Consider the following 20,670-nt stretch of genomic DNA (forward strand, 5'->3'; position numbering starts at 1 on the left):
GCCTACTAATACTAGTTTTTCAAATGTGAATTCTTGCTGGTCTTCTAAGTCCTCTATGACAGCAGACTAGAACTTTTAAGGTTTTGGAGTTGTCACAATGCCATTCAAGAAAACTGCATACTTCTCAATTTTCTGACACTTTATGAGTTAAATTACATGATTAATCAAGAAAATAATTCACCCATCCATATCTATACCTGCTTATTCGAATTTAGGGTCACGCGGATGTTCGGGAGCCTATCCCAGCTCTCTTTGGTGAAAGGCAGGGGTACACACTGGACAGGTTAAGACAATAATGCCCAGATCAATCAATAAAGTCTCAATGTTTAATTTCAGTCCCAGACCAAATAATCAGTGTTATATCTTCTCAAAAAGTGTTATTTAATGTTTAGGATTTTATTTCACATAACTTAGCTTTTAAACCATAAGTCTGTTTTTTCTTCCTTTTGTCACATATGTGTGGCCTCAGCTCTGCCATGAGTAAGCAATCCCTGAAACATGTAAGGTAGAAGTTACACAAGGTCCTTTTCCTCATCCGATGTCCTTCACCTGTAATTAGACAGAGCTGGCTTCAAAGAGATATCAGGTGTGTGACACAAACAGCTAAGGATGTAAGAGCTCCCTTATGTGTGTTTGAAACCAGATCCTAAAAGAGACAATTACTCCGTTTTGCGCAAGCAAAGAAAGCAATACTGTGGTGTGATATCTTTGGGAGGAGTTCCCTCTAGTGGAGAATGAGCAAGCTTGCAGAGGCAGCATGCATTATGGGCAATAGTGGAAAAACCAGCTTTAAAAAAATAATGTTAGGCTTTTTATTTACACATTTACCACATTTTAACAACTCAAACAAGAGGATAAATGTATTCTGAAGGCTACAAGACATATTTCACAACTTTTTATTGTACCATAATACAATCTGTCATACAGATTTTAACACGGTATGCATCAATCCCTTGCTTGAGTTTCTCTATTATGTGTACTGCGTATGTACATCGTGTTGAATGTAAAATCACTGTCACATAAAATAGGACAATCTGGTACAACAATGTAAAATAAATAAATTGCTTTAAAACAAATTTTGGAAATGATACTGTATTTGATAGATGCTTGCCTTCATAATTCGGAAAAAAACTAAATTCAATGGCCAGCCAATGTCAGTGGCCAGCCCAAGCAGGTAACATACTTAAGCAAATAAAGACTAACATGAGTGAATACAAGCAGAAATATTTTACTCTATATACACATAAGTATCATACTTATATATAAGTAACTTACTATGTAATATGTGTGACGTGTTTTTTGCAAGAGTCAACACTATCCTGAACTTGTCTGTCCTGAACTCCCAATTGTTGGGCTACATGCAGTACTGTAAAGGAAAAAAATAGAAAAACACACATCCCAGTTGTCTACAAATACCAAACAACAAATCTCACCGTGTCTGTATTTTACCAGTGTTAGTTGAAACTGATGCACAAGGCCGAGAATGGCAAAAGGCAGATCTGTACATGGCTCTCAAAAGAAGGAAAATGAAGATGTATCTGTCCTTCTCTGACACAGTCCATAAAATCAGATGCTATAATTGTTTGATTTGTGGCATTTTGCATCTCCATTTCTTCTTTGTCTTTTTCTTTTTCTTTATCACTTCAGCAAGGAATTCAAAAAGGCCTAGTGGGTAAAGAAGCAGGGTCCTCTCACTGATATTGTCTGTAGTCTCCAAATGAAGGGGTGGGCATGGAAGCAGGAGCAGGTTCCTCTACAAACTGGGGTCCTGGAGAGAAAAATAATGTGAAGTTCAGAGTTAGATGGAGTCAGGTGGAGGTCTAAAAGCTGTTCAAAGTTAAAAGAGGTTAGTCAAACATACACTCATCAGCAAAAAACAGTTGGCCAATTTCAATTACACTTTATCCACATTGAGTGAAACGTCAAACCTTCGTTTAGTAGCTAAGGTAAAATAATATCTTTCACGTCAATCAGTTCTGTGGTACAAGCTTCTGACATGAGAAGTCTCACTCACCAGTTGGAAGCTGTGAAGAGGCAAACCTAGTAAGCAAAATTCCAGCGCCCTCTATCAACGCCAACAAAATACCTCCCATGGCTGCCGAACCCACCATGGCTATTGGTCCATCTACAGAGGATCAGAGGTACACATTAGCACAACTAGACCACATTGAGTTGCCTTTAGAGAGGTTACTCTAAAACTAGCTGTAAAAAGTTCCACTGATAGCATCACATGTTTATTTTTAAAGATGTGTTTAAGGGATGCAGACTACAACATGCAACAAACATCCATCCTATTTTTTTTAAATTTTTAAAGCTGTGTTGGATGGCTTTGAAGAGTCATTGTGCCTCAAAGAAAAAGGTGAACTTGTAAGCCAATTACTGAGCTGAGTTAAACATTGTTTGCCATTAATATAAGGCATGTACTTCATGTGTTTACTGTTCACTTCCTCTGAGCTTACTCACTTCTTGCAGCTAGAATAGCTCCTGTCATGGCCCCACTTGTTATTGAGTTCCAGGGATCTTCCTTCCCTCGCACTTTCACTAAACCACAGTCAATCATGGAGAAGAGGCCTCCCCATACTGCAAAACTACCTGCAACACAAAAGATTAATTTCACTTGTATAAAAAACAGTTTAAGATTACTTGTCCCAGAATGTATCATTTTAGTATCAATTATCACCAACTGTGCACAGTAGCTGCTCAGTAATAAGAGTTAACCTAGATTTATTCTCGTATGCTAGTTTCAGTGTGCATACAATCTGAGTTTCAACAAGGGCTCAAGAAGCAGTACATTGCTTGATGAAATGATAATAGTATACAGGTGGGAGTGGATGGAAAAATCAATTATACAGCAGCAGAGAAATTGCTGTGGACAGCTAACCTTTCCAGACTAAAGACAGTGCTTGATACTAAAGATAAAAAAATTCAACATTTAGTCTTACCTCCAAGCTGTGGGGCTCTGGTCTTGATGGCAGTCAAGCTTCCTCTCATTCTGTGGCTCATCCCCTACGAGAGACAAACAAACACTCATCACTGGAAATTCTTTATAAAATATACTGTTACTGAAAAACTATCACGCTACTCAGTTCTGAAGGGTGACTGATCATTTTTACAATAGGTATTTTTTGTAATTTAATATGTTTACCAGCCAAACGTTTGCTTAGGATGAATACTGACTGCAGACAAAATATCATTCATGATACTAGTGCAGGATACATCCAGAGTTAAGTTATTCAAACAAAAAGAGCAGGTGGCCCTATTTTGTCCAGATGTTCACATACATTTTTGTGTGAAAATGAAATACTGTGTCTGACTAAATCTAATGCTTCACCACAACTGGACATCTCAGCTAAGTGGTGGAAGAGTAGAAAATATGAAGACTCAAAAAACAGCACAATGCCATTTTGCAGAAAGACACTGATCCAACAATTTCAAAACATGTTTTTTAATTCCATACGCTGAACAAATATAAATCAACCCAGTGTCATGCTGTATGCAGTACAACTGGACTAAAGTTATGTTAAAAATTGTTGAATCTGACTAAGATAATAGGAGCAAGGTACAGTGTTAAGGTACATGACTGAACTTACTGAGGGTGCATTTCTGAAGCCTTTTACTGCCTGAAATACTCCTCCTCCAATAGCTCCCATGGTGAAAGCTCCCCCACAGTCATCCACAATCCTCCAGGGACTAGAAGAAGAACACTGCTATTAACTGAGGTTCATTATCATATAATAAAATATTGCAAAACACTAGTTGTAATCACCCAAGACTATTTTTTTGAATGCACTGCCATAAATTTCAATGTGTGAATGTACAAACATTAAGGTGCAAAGAGATCTGGGAAAATTACAAGTCATTACAGAGACACAGAGATATATACTTGTACAACTGTGGAATTCAGCAACATATAAGTATTTGACCTTAAACTAATCATTTCCACTTCTGACATAAGGGCTGGTCAAAATGGTTCAAATAACCCTTTCCGGTGGTTGTGTAATCCCGAGGCCAGGGTCCTGGGGCCCTGGTCAGTGCATAAAACAGACTTGGAGGATATCACGTCAGATATAACTTAACTAACCATTACCGATGACCGAGGGCTGTAGGTTTTGCTTCGCAAAACCTGAGCAGGTCCTTGCCTCAGGGTGCTCCTCCAACAGACAGCACACAGGTCTCTCTACCTCAGCTAGCTTATGAATGCTAAAGCAACATCCGTAACGTTAGCTTGCTAATTGATCTAACGTTAACTTGAAATGAACAGCTAAATATCTGTCTTGTTCGAGACATTCACTATAGCTCACCCATCGACCTGTACAGACTGAGTCACTTACATCATTACACTATATGTTATAACATGTGGCTGAGTAAACCGACAAGGTCACTAACAACGTGACTTAGCATCCACGGTCTGATGCTAATACACTTTGCTAATGCAGGTCTATGTAAAATTAGCATGTCTGCTAATACTAGCTAACTAGCCGGACTTTAAGTGTTATGGGTAAAGGACGTGTCGTACCATAAAAGTACTTATACACACTTAACGTGGCAGTTACTTCAAAGAGCAGCACTAATGTAACCTATAAAGTCATAGCGAAAATGTAATACATTTTTGGTTTTAAGACTCACCACGGCTCTCTAGCATATTCCTCCATTTTGTTCGTTTGCCGTTCCCTCTGACGCAACACGTCTCGACAAACATACGTCAGGACACAACGTCATCTCTTAAAGGAGTAGTTCATGTGTTTTTAGTGGGCGAAGGCATGGCACGGTGAATTGTGGGACATTATCTTATTTATAGTGTTCCATCAGCAAACAGCAAAAATACTAATATTACGCAATGAAAAGTCAAATTCATGCATTGAAAAGTACCACTACAACTACCACTACTCATGTAAAGATATGTAATTATTATCAGGGCAATTGTCCCTTTAACTGTTAAAGCCTGCTATTAAATATTCTATCATTAGATTGTTGTTGCTTTTGCATTAATGTGTGTTTAATATAATAGTTAAGGCTGCAACTAATGACAAATTTTGTTATTGATTAATCTTCTGATTATTTTCTTGATTCATACATTGATTTACTGAGAAATTCAAACAGTTGTGCAGGCATCCAAGCAAGAGGTCTGTATTGGTAATTGTCAAAACATTTTTAAGACTCACACTGAGAAACTGGAACATTTTGGTGTTTTCCCATTAAAAATGATAATTATCAAAGTAGTTACCAATTAATTTTCTGTCAACTGACAATTCATCTATTTCAGAAAATTGTATATGGGTGGTTTAAACCATAACAAAGCATTATGTATGTAAAATATGTAGAGTAACAGATAACTATAGCTGTCAAATAGATTGCAGCTGAATAAAAAGTACAATATTTCCCTCTGACATGCACAGTTATATTGTGAAGTCGTGTTAAATCAAAATACTAGTACCTCAAATTTGTACTTGAGTGTAGTCCTTCAGTAATTGTCATTCCACTACTGTTATTTAGTCATCCTCCCATTTCAGTGAGAAACATGTTTGGGACATCAGGGATTCTGTATCCACCAGCAGTAGCAGTAATTTATTCATCAACAGTTGAACTCTACTGACACATGGCCAGGGGTCCAGTATCAAAATAGCCAAACTGGTCATGTGTGCTCAGTAATGGGTGAGAACAAGGTCACCCTGGGTAACTGCTGCCGGTGGTCTCTACAGATCCAATTTATTGGCACTGAAAATCAAGTAATCTCAACATTTTCATTCCTTCTCCTTTTTTTTCCATATGAGATCAGTGCTGTTGTTCAGGGCGCAGCTACAGCCGACAGAAAGACCACTGGCCTGCTTCCCATTATTAGGAATGAGAAAGGAATGAATTGCAGAGCGTGCCTTCATCGAGAAATGACCAAATATAGGCATTTCATGGATGCAGAGACTGAGGCAGGGTGATGGAGACACAAAATGGCCTGCTGCTCATGTTGTTCTCGCTCAACGCGCCGTCTGACAAGAGCCTCACCAGCTGGTGGATAGATACTAAACAACTCCCACTGTTTCCCTGCAGTCTTAAACATGTTACAGAAAGTTTTTTTATTGCTGTTTGCAGAAGCACTCATGTTTAAATGTGTGTACAATGATGGAGAAGTTCTTAAAACTAACTTAAATAATTGTTGTCAGGATTCACATAGAATATTACAGGAGTGCATATGCTTTAAATCTAGTTAGGGATGTGGTTTATTCATATTATCTATAATTAGCTTTGTATATGTTTTGCTTATCTTTCCCACAACAGCTAGATCTGAGTGAACATATACAGTCGAAATATTGAAAAACCTGAGTATATGATCATACTGGAAGATATTGCAAAAGTCAGTGCATAACATTTTCCCCTTATTGATATCGCCCATATATTACATAACACTCGTGAGTTCTTACTGCAGTCACATCAGATTTTTTTTTATTGAAGACTTACAGGCTCTGTAAGAAAGGCATGTGTAACCAAATATGCCAAAGAATTCCTCATTACATATGAGTGTCACGTCCTTTAGAAATTACAGTCACTTAATACTATGGCATAAATCAAGAGGGGCGCTGAAATAAGCCAGTAATGGTTTTCTAAGACATGTAGGTGTGCTACATTAAGGTCATGTAAGATATTCAAACACAAAGGTTAAAATGATTCATCCATCCATCCATTATCTACCGCTTATCCTGGAACATACAGTGTAACAGGGGGGCTGGAGCCAATCCCAGCTAACATTGGCCAAGAGGTGGGATACACCCTGGACAGGTCACCAGTCTATCACAGGGTTCACACTTAGAGACAGACATACAAAACACTCACATTCACATTCACACATACAAGCAATTTAGTCACCAATTAACCTAACCCCAAACTGCATGTGTTTGGACTGTGGAAGGAAGCCAGAGTACCAGGAGAAAACCTATGCAGACATGGGGAAAACATGCAAACTCCACGCATTCATACAGGATTCAAACCCAGAACCTTCTTGCTGTGAGGGGACCATTCTAACCGTTACTCCACCACCCCAGTCTAGAATGATTCTGTACAAAATACAACATCAGATACTGAAGGACAAGCATGAGCACTTCCTGATAAAAAATGCTTTATATAATTATTTCCATGCTAAAACTGCTTCATCATGCACCAGGATTCCATTGGGCTGCTTTCCAATCCACTGAGCCCTGCCTGAGATTTCTTGAGATTTGGCAACGAGACACAAAGTCAAAAACCACCTTGACCTTTTTTTCTTGCCCAGATTTTCTTAAGTCAAATCACCGTGTTCGTTAACTCTCTGAACCTGCCACTATTTCATTATTCCTAGCTTGAGGAAATTTGCAACCAACAGGTATAAGGTGGATTTCCTTTCCACAAATAAATAAATGCTCAAATTGAAGTCCACAATGTAATCGATAAACGTTCGTGTATTAGAATTTTAATGATGCGTAATTTTATTCCAATTTCTTATTAAGCTCATCGCACATTCTCACATTCAGATGCATACACAAGCCAACATGTTATATGATCGCCTTCATAATATCTAGTGCAAATAACCAGCAAAGCATCAATATGGACTGAAGACAACCACAAACTCATGGTCACTCTGCAGTCTGCCATTACAAAGCGCTGCATCACTCATTCTCCACAGAGTCCTTTTGGTCCAGTGTTTGAAGGGAGAACTCATAGTGAGGGCTTGTGATCCAACCGGGCATCTCATGTTTCACTTTCTCCATCAGTCCCACAGCACAGCTCTTCGACTGCACCCAAGGGAATGTAGAGCTCTTTTCTGTGAATAACTGTGGTGAGATGTCTGTTCTCTTCCTCTCTTCTTTTTCTCTTTAAAAGAAATATTACTGCAACCACTTTGGCACCGGCACCTGTGGGAAAAAATAAAATGTAAGTGTGTCTGAATGTGTGTGGTTTAGCTAACCTTTCCACACACCCTACCACACTTACCTTTTTGAGCTGTTTAATATTGCTTCCTCTGATCGAGGCAAGCAATTGGTCCCTTGAGTTCTTACTACCGCCTGGGCTTTTCCCATCCAGCTTCCTCTGCGACACCGGAGTCAGAGAATTTCTGAGGGCATCTACATCCAGCATGGGAGGTGGAGGAGGTGGAGGTCCACCCCCAGGAGGAGGTGGAGGTGGTGGTGGAGTCTGTCCTCCAGGTCCTTTTTTCAGAGTAAGCTTTGGGGAAGGCATGGGTGAAGGTATAGGAGAAGGTTTGGGGGAAGCTTTGGGTGAGCTTCTGAGAGATCCTCCACCTCCAGCCTTGGGCACCTCCAGTGTCTCCTTCTTTTCCCCATTGGCCTGGGCCTGCTTCTGCTCTTGCAGGCGCTTCTGTCTCTGCCGGTCCATGTTGCGACTCAGTATGTTTGTCGTAGTCATTCTGGGTCCAGCTAACTCAAAGTGGTAGCCCAGTTTGAGCAGGGTGGTGTTTTCTTTCAGAATCTTGACCATCTCCATCTCGGTCTTCCCGCCGCAGATGTGACGCTGGTTTTGAAAGCGAAGCTCGGTCAGTGTGGAGTTGTGCTGCAGTGCCTGGATAAGAGACAAGATGCCCTTGCCAGTGAGATGGTTGGAGTCAAGGTTAACGCTGGTGATGGTCTTGTTGCTGCGAAGCATGCCAGAGATGGCATAAGCCACGTGGTCGTCTGCTCGGCAGTTAGCCAGAGCAAAGGTTTTAACATGGGTGTTGTTGCGCAAAGCCTCTGCGAACTCAATGAGCGTTTTCGTCTTGATAACCTCTGAGTTGTTGACATTGAGCTCAGTGAGGGAGGGGTCATTGCTTCGAACCTGCTCCATCAGTTCATCAAACATGCTTGAGTCTTCATCCTCTTCCTCTTCCTCCTTTGCCTTGCTGTTCGGGGTGTTTTTGGCGACACAATTGCCAAGTTTCTCAGTTTCCTCTGCTTTTTTGTTTCCCTTTCTAGCCTCTTTTTCCTTTTTATCCTCAGCTTTCATCTCTGCGCTTATCTTCTTCACCTCTTTCACATGGTCACTGTGGTTAACCAGCCCCTCTCCATCTGTTCTTTTTTCTGCCTTGTTATGTTTCACCTGCACGTCACTCTTCTCAGATGGCTGTCTCTCAAGCTTGACTTCAGGCTTGGTTTTATTTTCAGCTTTTTTCTCCTCTGCTTTAGGCTTCTTCTCTTCTGATTTGCTCTCCTGGTTTTCTTGTGCCTTGGTCTGCTTCCCCACCATCTTAGAGACTAGTCCTTGTGTCCTGATAGTCTCTGATTTTCTCTCCTTTTCCCTACCTGTGTCCTTTTCACTTTTTTCTCGTAGCTTTGAGATAATATCCTTGGTTTTGCTGTCATCTCTTCTCCTGTAGTCTTCTTTCTTTTCCTTCTCTTTGGTGTCATCTTTTTTTTCCTGCAACTTGGAGATCATATCCTTTGTTTTGCTACTGGTGCTCTCTCTATTTTCTCGTCTGTCTCTTAGCCTGCTGTCGTCCCATTTCTCTTTCTCATTAGTCTCCACTTTCATGTCACTCTCTTTACTCTCCTGCTTCCTGTATCTGCTTGAAAGCCGACTTCGCTCCTCTTTTAAATTTTCAGAACCTTTGCGGCTCCTGTCGTCGACCTTGGTATCACTTTCAACGGAGACGCTCGGCTGTCTTCGTAAGCCTACTTTCCTGTCATCATTGCCCTCCTGGCTCAGGCCCATCTTCCTCAGGTATTCCTGCTTCCGGCTTTCTTTCTTCGACTCACCCTGCAGGGGGATGAATATCAGGAGCACGATGTCAAGATTTTTATTAGATTATGCTAAAAAAAAAAAGCAAATCAGTTATTTAAGCAAATAAGTTATTTTAACCAAAATTCAGTTTTTAGTATTGAGCCAAAGGATGAAGTGCACACATAAAAATAATCAAATGCAGACACAGTCTATTGTTCAGAACTGAAAAATGTCTCTATAGTCTCACAATTCAAATAATCTATAGCTTATACATTACAGGTGTTGTTATACAGTATATGAGGCATGACACACAGTACAGCACTGACCCATTCATATACCTGTGTATATACATTAATTTCTTTAGTGTAAAACAGCTCTCCATCCATCTGCTCAGTGTAAGCACACACATTCTATCAGACATAGCATGTGTGTTTATTGGCAGCAAAAGGACAAGGAGCCATTTATATGGTGCATGGATACATTTGCGGTGAGTAGCTTGCTAAGTGTTTGATTTGTGAGTCGCCATCTGTTTTACTGTGTGAGGCCGCAGCCCTGGCAGATGTATCCTTAAAAGGCAGCGAGCGTAGGAGCAATCAACCAAGGAATTCCATCAGGCCAGGATTAAGATGCTCAGTAGGGCTGCAGCTCCCTCGACTGAAGTGCCTCTCTTTTAAATACACAAACCGCTCTCAATCTTGCTGGACGGCTTTGTGTTAAAAATCTTTTATATTATAGTACAAAAACAGGCGTTTATATGCTTCTGAGGCTGTGCCTCTGCTTTTGAGGAGATGTTTAAAAATGTGAAATGAATGTAAGCAAGCTCTGGATGGGAAAACATTATTATTCCTGGCACACAAGCAAACTCTGGGGACCAGTATTTATGAGCTGATGGACTCAGGGTGCATGAGGTCCAGTTGGTGGTTTGCTTCAAGCACAATGAAAACATGAATGCTATCATTAGAATACCTTGGGACACTGGATGTTATGTAATACTGGACCCTCTCAGTCTTATATGGTTGCTTGGTTTTTAAGCTCCTCACCTATCTGCAGCTCATTTCTATAAGGTGCTATCTGAAAAAATAAATATGTGTAGAGAATAATGTGTTTTTAAAAACATGAAAACATGAAGTTCATACTTAAAGTTCAACACAAGTTAGCCAAGTCTAAAGTAGAAGTCAGTTTAAGCATTCACTAACCTCAAATGACTGTCCCCTCTGACTCAGCTTCCCTTTAGTGTCACTGTCCTGCCTGTTGTCCAGTTTAGCAGCCTGGACATTGTTGCTTACAGGTGGCTCCGCAGGTTGGCTCTCCCCTTGGATGATGATCTTGCCATCGTCTGAGGTGAAATCTGGCCCTTTCATTATATCATTCTGCAGCTCTTCCATTTCTTCTGGGGAGAGGGTGGACAGCAGGTTGTCCAGGTCTGGGTCTTCGCTGACCTGGCGGCCTGTACGGGTCAAGCCTTTTACCTTTACCCTGGACATGGCTGCCTAAAAAATCTGGGGCAATGGCTATGCCCTTTGACGAAATTTGGTTTCTTTCAAGGTGCTGATGCTCCTAGCACGGTAAATCCCTTTATTTAAAATCAGATGTTTGTTTGATTTCTCTCCTATGGTAAGAAGTGGAGTATTCCCATAGGCCAAAGCTTATGCCCTGCTGTCCTGTCGCATCCTGCTCACCAAAAAGCCACCAGAGGCATCAATCCTGGTGCAAAGAGGCTGGACACAGTATCGCAGTGAAGGGTACCAGTGACGAACTGCAAGAGACTCTGATCATCAAAATGGACTGTGAGGCTGGGACATTCTTCGAAATCCTCTGAAAGTGCATGTCCATATTTAGTTCAGGGTACACACTCCTTTAAAGGTAATGGGAAGGGCTGAAGTTTACAGAGATGTCAGAGCAGAGTTACACAGACTTCCTATTACACAATCCATGTTTATATTGAGACTAGTTCCTCATTATTTGCTTAGTAATGACTCCCATTTTAAATGTTGAGAATTTCTAATTAGGTTTTTGGATTCATTAGGGCTTCTTTTAGGAACTTTTTCTGTTTCCTAGCAACTTTAAGAAAACACACATTCCCAACATTGTGTGCAAAATGTTTAAATTAAATATAGTTTTAACAGGAGTGTTGTATTACACAATCAGGTCGGCCATTTAGGGAGAAACGTCAATTATGTCCTAGATTTTCATGGTCATTTAATTCATCTCAAAGCTGCACAAATGATCTGTCAGGTCAAAACCAAAGTAAAACCTGAAGCTAAGTTGTTCAAGATGTGTTGAAAAAATAATGTATATAAAAAAAGCAAACTAGTTTTGTAAAATCAACATTTGAGTTAAAAATGTGCAACAAGAAATACAAGAATATTAAAATAGTGTGTTGATATTAGTATAATCAGGATTATTTGAATTTTCATATTTATTTCAAATTGTATATCAAAATATTTGAGTATTACAATTAATTAAAAAATCATATTTAGACTAAGTAAAATTAAAATTAAAAAGAAAAAAATCAAATACATAATGACTATAAACATGTAAACTATACTGTATATAAACTATAAACTACACTTCTGTGCACACGAGTGTAAAGATGCAAATGTTTTGGAGGTCAATATGGACATCTAGTGGTCACCTTTTTAACATATACAATAACATTTCTTATATACAAAGTTCCATAAAAGACACAGTAGACTGCTGTATTTTACATTCCAAAGTTAAATTTTATGTTAAACTTTTCACTCACTTTATATTACAGTGTCATATCATCCAAATGACAATAGACAAAAAGCCATAACTAGACAAGTTATTTTGCCAACTGATTTCAGATTCATTAAACACACTCATGGAGTCGGTTTAGAAGCACAAATAAACAGAAACATCATTGAGCAAACGTTCTGTCAAACTACATATGAAAGCATCTTACAAAGTAAAGTCCACTGTTCTCTTTGTGCTTTACAAAAGCTTAAATCTGTACACATGGACCTCGCCATCGCAGTGAATAATTTATACTGGAAACTAGTGGTAACAACTCTGGACTGATGCATTGCATGGTTTAGAAGTGAGACAAGATGCAACAGTAAGGTTTCAGGAAAAGGTTTGAGAAAGCCCAGGCTTCTCTATTCAATATCATTTTTTTTTTGTTTTTTGTTTTTCATATAAGCCATAATTTTTAAGGTTGAGATAAACTAGCTCTGAAAAAAAGATAATCCGGGCATCACATATTAGTTGTGAGTTAAATGCACAACACATGCTCAGAAATGTCATATTTTATAGTTCATAATTCTTACAAAGGGCCCAGGACTGATTTCATCTGTCAAAGATGCTGAACTACTTAAGTTAGAACTTAGTTAAGTTAAATGTTACCGCCTCTGTCCCCACTGAAGATCAAACTCGTAAGGGAAATTTCAAAAGTTTGCCATTTTGGGAAATGCACGTATCTGCTTTCTTGTCAGGTTTAATGCTGAGGATAGCACTCTGCACCGTAGGGGTGGACAATACCACAGAATCAGGTTTCAACTGGATACCAAGTAATATCAGGGCAAGACTCACCAATATCTATAGTATTTGTTGTTAAAACAGCTTTCTAAATAAGCATATTTCCAAACATGTCAAACTGTGCCCTTAAAGAGAGGTTTTGAACAATATCCGCTTTCCCAACACTAGTGATATTTGGCTTTGTAGCTTAGTCCAGAAGAACAGAACCCATTCACAGCAAAACGCAGGCTCAATAATAATAAATACCAAATGGAAAGATGCCAAAACATCATATCTTATGTTACAATAACAATACGTTGTTTTAAAATAAACAGACAATATCATAAAATATTCAACAGATTTACAAAATATGTATTTAATCTGTTATTCTCTTTTTTTTTTCCTCATGGTTAAATACTGTAAGGAGGGGATTTTTGTTTCAGTCAAGCAGCATGAACTGCAAAATTACCCTGACAAGAAATAAACATTTAACATGAATTTCAGTGTAAAACATCCCACCTCACACATATGGGGTTAATCTAAAAACTAATTTATTTAAACCCAGAAAAGAAGCAGGAGAAGACAGGTAACTGACTGGCTAGCATGCTGATGTTAAGATGTTAATATACTACCAGCTACAAAAAAACAAAACAAAAAACGAATCCATCAGCTCATTGAAAAGTTGAATCTAACAGGCAACTAAAGGCTTATTACACAAAATTATGACAATGCAATGAAATCCCTCAGGCCATCTGAAAACATTTAAGACAGTATCATGCTGCCTATGATCCAAACAGGTCTCCTTTTTAATCCAACATGCATTCCTTATTTCCAATATGTTTTTCACAAGCCTCTATAGCATTACAAATAAAAACACCAAATATAGATAGAAAGACTTTATGTAATTATATTAGGGGAGAACACGGATCAGTGACCTAATGACCTGGAATGTAGGCGTATGCAATTATTGATTTATTCAAATTTAACACAAGTCAGGAATCAAAAGACATTATAAATAAATAAAAGAGGGACTGCATTATCATTTTTCTAAAATTCCTTTCCATCCCCTCCTCTCTTCTCTAAGGTAATGAGCCCTGTCACTGAGATGAGTGTGTCATAGAGCAGGAGAGTCTATGCACCCGCCAGACGCCTCCTCACTTTTTGGGAGGTGACATCAGTCATCAGACCGCACAACAGAATTACGTAAATACTCCGGAAAAGTAGGACAATGTTGTAAATAAACCACAACAACAACGAAAAATTCTTAAAGTGCCTCATGTTCTCTTTCACAGGCAATCCACTGCTAGTCAAGCTGTAGTGTTTGAGTGTGTCTGTGTGTTTGTTTGGGTGTGTCAGAGAGTGTTGCTGCCTTCTCCGTTCGCAACAGTCATTTCTCTCATTCGCTGTTGTTTCCCGCTGTGTTAGTGTAGATGAGCCCATCAATGACCAGGATACTGAGGTGGAGAGTATGGTGGTGGGGCTAAAAGAAAATAAAAACAAAAAAAAGTAGACAACAGAAAACAGTCAAATATTCATATAATCAACAAAATATCATTTCTACGGCAACTACGTGCTGCTGCAGATTTGCGCCCAGAAAGATTTTGAGTTTTGCTTATAGCTAATCTTACCCTGGCTGTATGCTGGATCCATTGGGTGTGGTGGATATGGTCCAGGCTGCATCACTGGATACTGTGGTGGCATGCCAGGGTAATGGGGTGCCACTGGATAACCTGCATGTGGATACTCAGAGGGGCCCAGTGGTTTTCCATAAGCATCATGCATGGGCTCCACTGGGTAGCTGGACATGGGGATCTGCTGGGCTGCAGGGGCAAAAACATACAGACAGCCGTAAAGAAGAACTATAAGCTTAACAGTCTCTTCAAATACATGGACACAAAGTCTTACCATCATACGGTGTCCTGCCTCGCTGTTGCCTTCTCTGATAGAGGTAGCAGCAGGAGCACATGAAGCAGCACACCATGGTGGCAATGATGGCTACAAACAGGAGGATGGAAGAGGCAATGCCAGCTAAAGTGGTAGGGCTGAGAGAGGAGAGGAAAAAAGAAAGGAGGACTTAAGTTACAAAACTTTCCCTTTCTTGCTTTGGCAATCTAACCTCATGCTATTCCTGCCCACCAATCCTGCTAATTATGACTCACTTTGGAGAGAATCAAAGGAGAGACGGCTATGATGTGAAGCTTTTGATTCAGACACAGGCTGACCCTGAATTCACAGCCACGTTAATGATGTACGCCCTGCACGTCTGCCTCGCTATACCAGATAACATCGCTTGGCAATGAAGCCATGTAGTTTGTCTCAGTCGGTGCCACCCACGGATCTGGGACCAGACGTATAGAAGTATGTGTATAACAAGTCCTAAATACGTGCAGTGTATGATGAAGAAATTTATCCAAACTTATGCAAACCCATCTACTAATGCAAGTTACTCATTCACACACACAGACACACACACACCTCTATATATCAAAGAGATATAGCTACATAGACACAGCAGTCTGCGCAAGTATGTCTGATAAGACACCTCTGAACACCCGCTGGGCTTAATAAGCTGCAGGTTGTCTGCTTGGTACTGAATTGTGATGGAGGGTTTAGATTGCTTTGCAGGCAAACTGCCATGTTGCAGCTCTTCAGGTACAAGTCTGCTTAGTCCAACATTTTCACGATCACTCACAGGGCATTAAACACCACTGAACACACCAATAGCTGATGTGTGAAGATATGACTGTCATTTTCTATAGGAAGCCCATTTACTTTTGTTGCCACTCACATGGCAATGTTCTTGTAACCTGATTACTCCAAAATCCAAATGCCACAGTTGACTGTTTGTTTACATACACAATGTTACTGCTGCTAACGGCTAAATTTGACTTGTCTGCAACTGCGCGTAGGCGTTGATCTGTGCCTACGCAACAAAGGGGTTTATGGGTAAGCGTAGGCATTTCAAAGCTCCAACAAAGCTGGCAGGTTGACCTTGAGGTTCAGATTATTTTATTACATTCTGCTCTTTTGTTTTGGAAGTCAAGGACGCTCAGTGTATCAGTCACTTCCAAGGTCAGATCTTCTTCACAGCCTTGAATGGTGGACAAAAACACAAATTCTTGGTGTTGAGTTAATTAATAAATAAGAAATTAAACTGAAACCCAGCTGCTGCTCCTACCTGAACTGGAAGAGCATGCAGCGTTTCTGCTCCCGCTCTGTGATCATCTTGAAGGCGTCCAGGCAGCAGTAGCGCCGGTGGCAGTTCCCACAGCAGAACGTGATGAGAGGGCAGTCGAAGCCGTTGTGCCAGGTGCCGTTTTTATCCACATACCACAGACAGTCCTCGTTCGCGCTGACTGCAGAACAACAGCGACAACAGGGAGGATGATCAGAAACAAAAGGGAAGATGAGGGAAGCAGTAGGTCAGACTTCAAGTTAGCTATATGATGAACTGATTTTCCTGCATGTTATATGAACATGCAGTTGATTCTGTTTTTTCAAAGTGAGAAAAATCCTGACTGTTCACTTACAGACACTGCTTTGTTCTTCAAAATAAAATAACTCTTTATTCAAACATCTATTGTATCTCTTCTTTCTTTAAGTCTTTTTTTATTCCAGGCTAAACAAAGTTAGAATACATTATTCAACACTTCCCTCTGACAGACGTTTGACAACTGATTAGGGCTCTGATAAGATAAACAAGGTGTGTATGTTGGAAATAGAAAAGGAGAGACTAGTTTTGTTCGGTCTCTAAACAGCATCAGAAAGCACCAAGAAAAAATGTCCCTGTCTGAGATAAAATATCATGTTTTGTCCAACCAACAGCCCAAAACTGCAAAATATTCACTTTCCTGTGATGAAAGACAGAAAAGCAACAAATTCCAATATTTTTTCTTGAAAACTGACCATATCCTTACCTGAAGCTTTTTTTTTAAAAAAAAAAAAAAAAAATCTAATTCATTATGCCATTATAATCTATCAACCCATGCCCATCTAGTTCCAAAAGCCAGAAATCAAAGAAAAGTGGAGCAGTAAAACTAAAATCTGTGATGCCTCAGTTCTGTGGTGTATTGGAAGGCAATGGTTCACAGAGACAGAAACAGTGTTTCAAATGAACAAACAAATGGCAAGTCCTTGTGTGAGTTTAAAAAGAGCATGTATGATTATGTTCCCCACGGCATATAATTTAAGGCAGCACTAAATTACAGCCTGGTCATGTGCACAGGCTGCTAGAAGTCACACCTCCTTGGAAATTCAATATGAGTTTTCTGATGCCTGGCTTCTGACAGTGGCACATGCTGTAAAGTGTCTCAGCCCAAACAGTCTGAGTAATTGGGATATGTAAATAAAACATATTGAGCCTATGCTTCCTTGTTGACCACTATTTTTCTCTAAGTGTATTAACTGTTGCAAAAAAAAATGTTTGCAGTACAGTGTTGAGCCAAGATATATTTGGTCCAGATTCATTATTAGCACACATCAAGAAAAGCAGTGTTTAAGTAACTTTAAAGTTTTAATGCTGAACATATGGCTCTGTAACTGGACAGCAATTAATGACTATTTTAATTACCAACAAATGTGGCGTTTCCTTTTTTAAAAGCACAGTTTTTCCTCTGTTGCTTTGGTGCATTTCCCAGATCAGAACTGCATCGCTCGAAACTGCTCATTCAACCGCCGCATCGTGTTTTACTTGTGCACACGATGTGAGCAATTTCTCCTCGCTTTGAACAAACTGCCACTGCTTTTAGACAAGCATGCAAATGATTATGTCCAACTGTGTGCTGTTTCTAACAACTCCAGGTGCTTTTTTCCTGCCGAGCAAATTCACTTCTTAAAAAAAGAAGAAGGTCACTATTTCAGTTCACAAGTCTATGCTAGCAACATTTCTGAACATCTCATAATATATAAAGCATATGTCTATACAGGTTTTTAGTGTAGAGGTTTGGGAAGTGTGTCTTAGAATTGATGAAGTGCTCTCAGATTAATCGTGACTGACGCTAATGGAAAGGAACATGTGAAGCGTTTGATCAAACAATAATCAACCAGCTCTGAGAATTAGGTCAGTGGTGCATCTCATAAACCTTGAAATGGCAGGCATGTACAGACTGACCCTGTGGGGTCTTTTGTACGTTTTACATTTCTAATTATGCATTTGCTTTCTGCTCTGCAGTGTTGCATACATGCTCTATTGGATATTCTGTATGTCAGTGCCAGTAAAAACAGTGAAAGTGGAAATGTAAATGCTGTCCAGCCTTTTGTTATGAATCTCACAAATATACAGTAATTTGAAACGCTACATGTGCTACCCAGCTTGTCATCGCCATAGGTAACATATGAATATACTGTTCTACTGAAGACATAAATAATCAATTTGCCTGTTGTATTAGTAGATAAGACAAGGACTTGACCCCTTGGTGGCAATAATCTTGAGGATTGATGCAAAAACTTGATTTTGTGTGATAAATTAAGCATTTTGAAAAAGTGATGTGTTTCTGCAGGTCATCCATACTGTGAGGCGTTGTCATATTCAACTGGGCATTCATCACAGCTACTGTGCCATTATGGCAGCGTGCTAGTAACCTTTGAACCTTTGCACTAATATATATAAAAGGTCCCAAACCAATACAATTCATTTGATTGATTTATTGACTAATTGATTGCTGAGTCATGAATTAAGTAAACTCAAATATTGAGTAAACCAAGTTACTAGGTTAGAACAAAGTTATTGAGTGTATTTTGTCATTTTTTGAACAAAAAAAGGGAATATTTAAACTGCAAAATAATAAATTAAAAAACTAACAAACTAAAAAAATATATAAAAAAGCAAATGATTGTTATAATTTTCCACATTTCTCAACTTTTGTCTGAATAACGTTACAAATCCAAAGGCATTAAGCTTAATAACATAATGATTCAAATGTGAATTTAAAAAAAAACAAAAAACAAAAAAAGCAATATTTCACATGTACGAAGCTGCCGTCAGCAAATAACATTAGTGACTTTAAAAAAGGACTTTATTTATCAGAATAGTTTTTAATCAACTAGTAAGTTAACAAGAAACTAAACCAACCCTAATGTTGGTTATACAAGCTAGCGTTAGTTAACGTTAGCTAGTTAGCTACCCGGGTGGAAAAAACGACAAATAAATGAATCAATTGTTAGTTTAGCTTAAAAACAAAACAAAAAAAAAAACATATGAGCCGAACAGACTGAGTCAATCCAGGCTGCTCCAGTTTATGCCAAACAGACACTAAGCAGTTTTCCCAGTTATCCAGGCCTAAAACAACCGTCCAGATTACAGACTCAAACAGCCGCAAAGCAGCGAGACGTCGCGGCGTAGGACGAGACGGGGTCTGGCAGGGAGCCTGGAGGTCTGCCTTTAACGGCTGAAAACGGTAACGGTCACCCGGGTAGGGGAAAACAGACCGTTAACAGGGATCTGCCGTTAAGTCCTCCCGTTAGCTAACGTTAACTGCGCAGCCTGGATAAAGAGCCATAATCTTACCCGGAGAATTGCAGAGGACGAGGGTGAGCACCGCCAAAGTCACCGCGATGGGGGACATGTTGCCAGCTGGAAAGACCATCCTCGTCCTAAATTTAACCCCAGCGACCACAATTTAAACACAGGCTCTTTTCATCGATGTAGACGTGAATAGACGGACTAACGGTCTTTCTCCCGTCTCTGTAACAGCATGGAGACGGGATGAGACCGACGATCAGTAATTTATCTCGGGATGTTGCCTTCACGTACTGCCTGAAACATTGGGAATATTCCCTATCGATTAGATCTCGGGCTAGCTACATGCGCAAAGGACCAATAGTTCAGCAAACTAATCGTCTTTCATCACATTTGTGTTACAAAGGAAAGCGAAATTGTAATGACTGGCGGGTTATTTATCTAATGCTAATGATAGGTGTTACCCACCTTATACATATATATAAAGAGGGAAAAGAGGGAGATTTGATATATATATATATATATATATGTATATATCAAATCTCCCTCCTTTCATTGCATTTAAATCTGGAATCCAAAAAATATTTTATATTTGGGACATTGGGACAACGAAATACATTAAATAATCTTAATCTTGGTTGTATTTAAAGTAGCTAATCAGAGAGGTTAGGTTTCACTCGCCTATGGGTCAGTCAGCTCACTTGTTTCAGGTTTATGTGTATAACTCGAGTTTACGAGCAGCAGTAAATGTCTGTTCCCGATCCCAGCCCCGCCCTAATGGAGAAACATCCTGCACAGTCTGGATTCACCAAGCACCTGATAAACAAACCATCACCTCATAATACTACAGTGAGAAAGTGGAAAGGCATGGCCAAAAATTAACACAAAGAACTTTAAAGAATCCACATAAGCCCAGCTGTCACTGGATCGACTGTAATGAATAGTAACACACTTGCAGCTGATTTTATGGCCATGAGGCGGTTGCAGAATCATTTCTTTAAAGCATTATTGATTTGTGAGAAGACCAGTTCTCCCTTGCGGAAAAAATACAACTTGTT

General features: G+C 39.5%; 3 protein-coding genes across 4 annotated transcripts; all 3 read right to left on the bottom strand.

Moving 5' to 3' along the window:
* Positions 1–880: 880 nt before the first annotated feature.
* timm17a (translocase of inner mitochondrial membrane 17 homolog A (yeast)) lies at positions 881–4,712 on the bottom strand. Its single transcript, XM_026308122.1, has 6 exons — positions 4,627–4,712; positions 3,591–3,690; positions 2,943–3,006; positions 2,464–2,592; positions 2,015–2,125; positions 881–1,768 (listed from the first exon to the last, which is right to left on the bottom strand). Exons 1-6 carry the CDS (start codon positions 4,650–4,652, stop codon positions 1,692–1,694), a joined length of 507 nt encoding a protein of 168 aa, XP_026163907.1. The 5' UTR covers positions 4,653–4,712; the 3' UTR covers positions 881–1,691.
* Positions 4,713–6,413: 1,701 nt separating this feature from the next.
* lmod1b (leiomodin 1b (smooth muscle)) lies at positions 6,414–11,648 on the bottom strand. Of its 2 annotated transcripts, none has more exons than XM_026307548.2 (3): positions 10,875–11,648; positions 7,957–9,714; positions 6,414–7,877 (listed from the first exon to the last, which is right to left on the bottom strand). In XM_026307548.2, the coding sequence occupies exons 1-3, from the start codon at positions 11,160–11,162 to the stop codon at positions 7,851–7,853; spliced, it is 2,073 nt and encodes a 690-aa protein (XP_026163333.1). In that variant the 5' UTR covers positions 11,163–11,648; the 3' UTR covers positions 6,414–7,850. The 2 variants fall into 2 exon arrangements, with proteins under 2 accessions (XP_026163333.1, XP_026163334.1); XM_026307549.1 differs by having other exon boundaries at positions 7,957–9,767; positions 10,875–11,006.
* Positions 11,649–12,376: 728 nt separating this feature from the next.
* On the bottom strand, positions 12,377–19,892 carry shisa4 (shisa family member 4). The gene is made up of 5 exons (XM_026307821.1): positions 19,661–19,892; positions 16,334–16,511; positions 15,061–15,197; positions 14,784–14,975; positions 12,377–14,635 (listed from the first exon to the last, which is right to left on the bottom strand). Exons 1-5 carry the CDS (start codon positions 19,737–19,739, stop codon positions 14,595–14,597), a joined length of 627 nt encoding a protein of 208 aa, XP_026163606.1. The 5' UTR covers positions 19,740–19,892; the 3' UTR covers positions 12,377–14,594.
* Positions 19,893–20,670: the final 778 nt, after the last annotated feature.

This window comes from Mastacembelus armatus, chromosome 5 (genome assembly GCF_900324485.2).
Source record: "Mastacembelus armatus chromosome 5, fMasArm1.2, whole genome shotgun sequence".
Taxonomy (NCBI): Eukaryota; Metazoa; Chordata; class Actinopteri; order Synbranchiformes; family Mastacembelidae; genus Mastacembelus; species Mastacembelus armatus.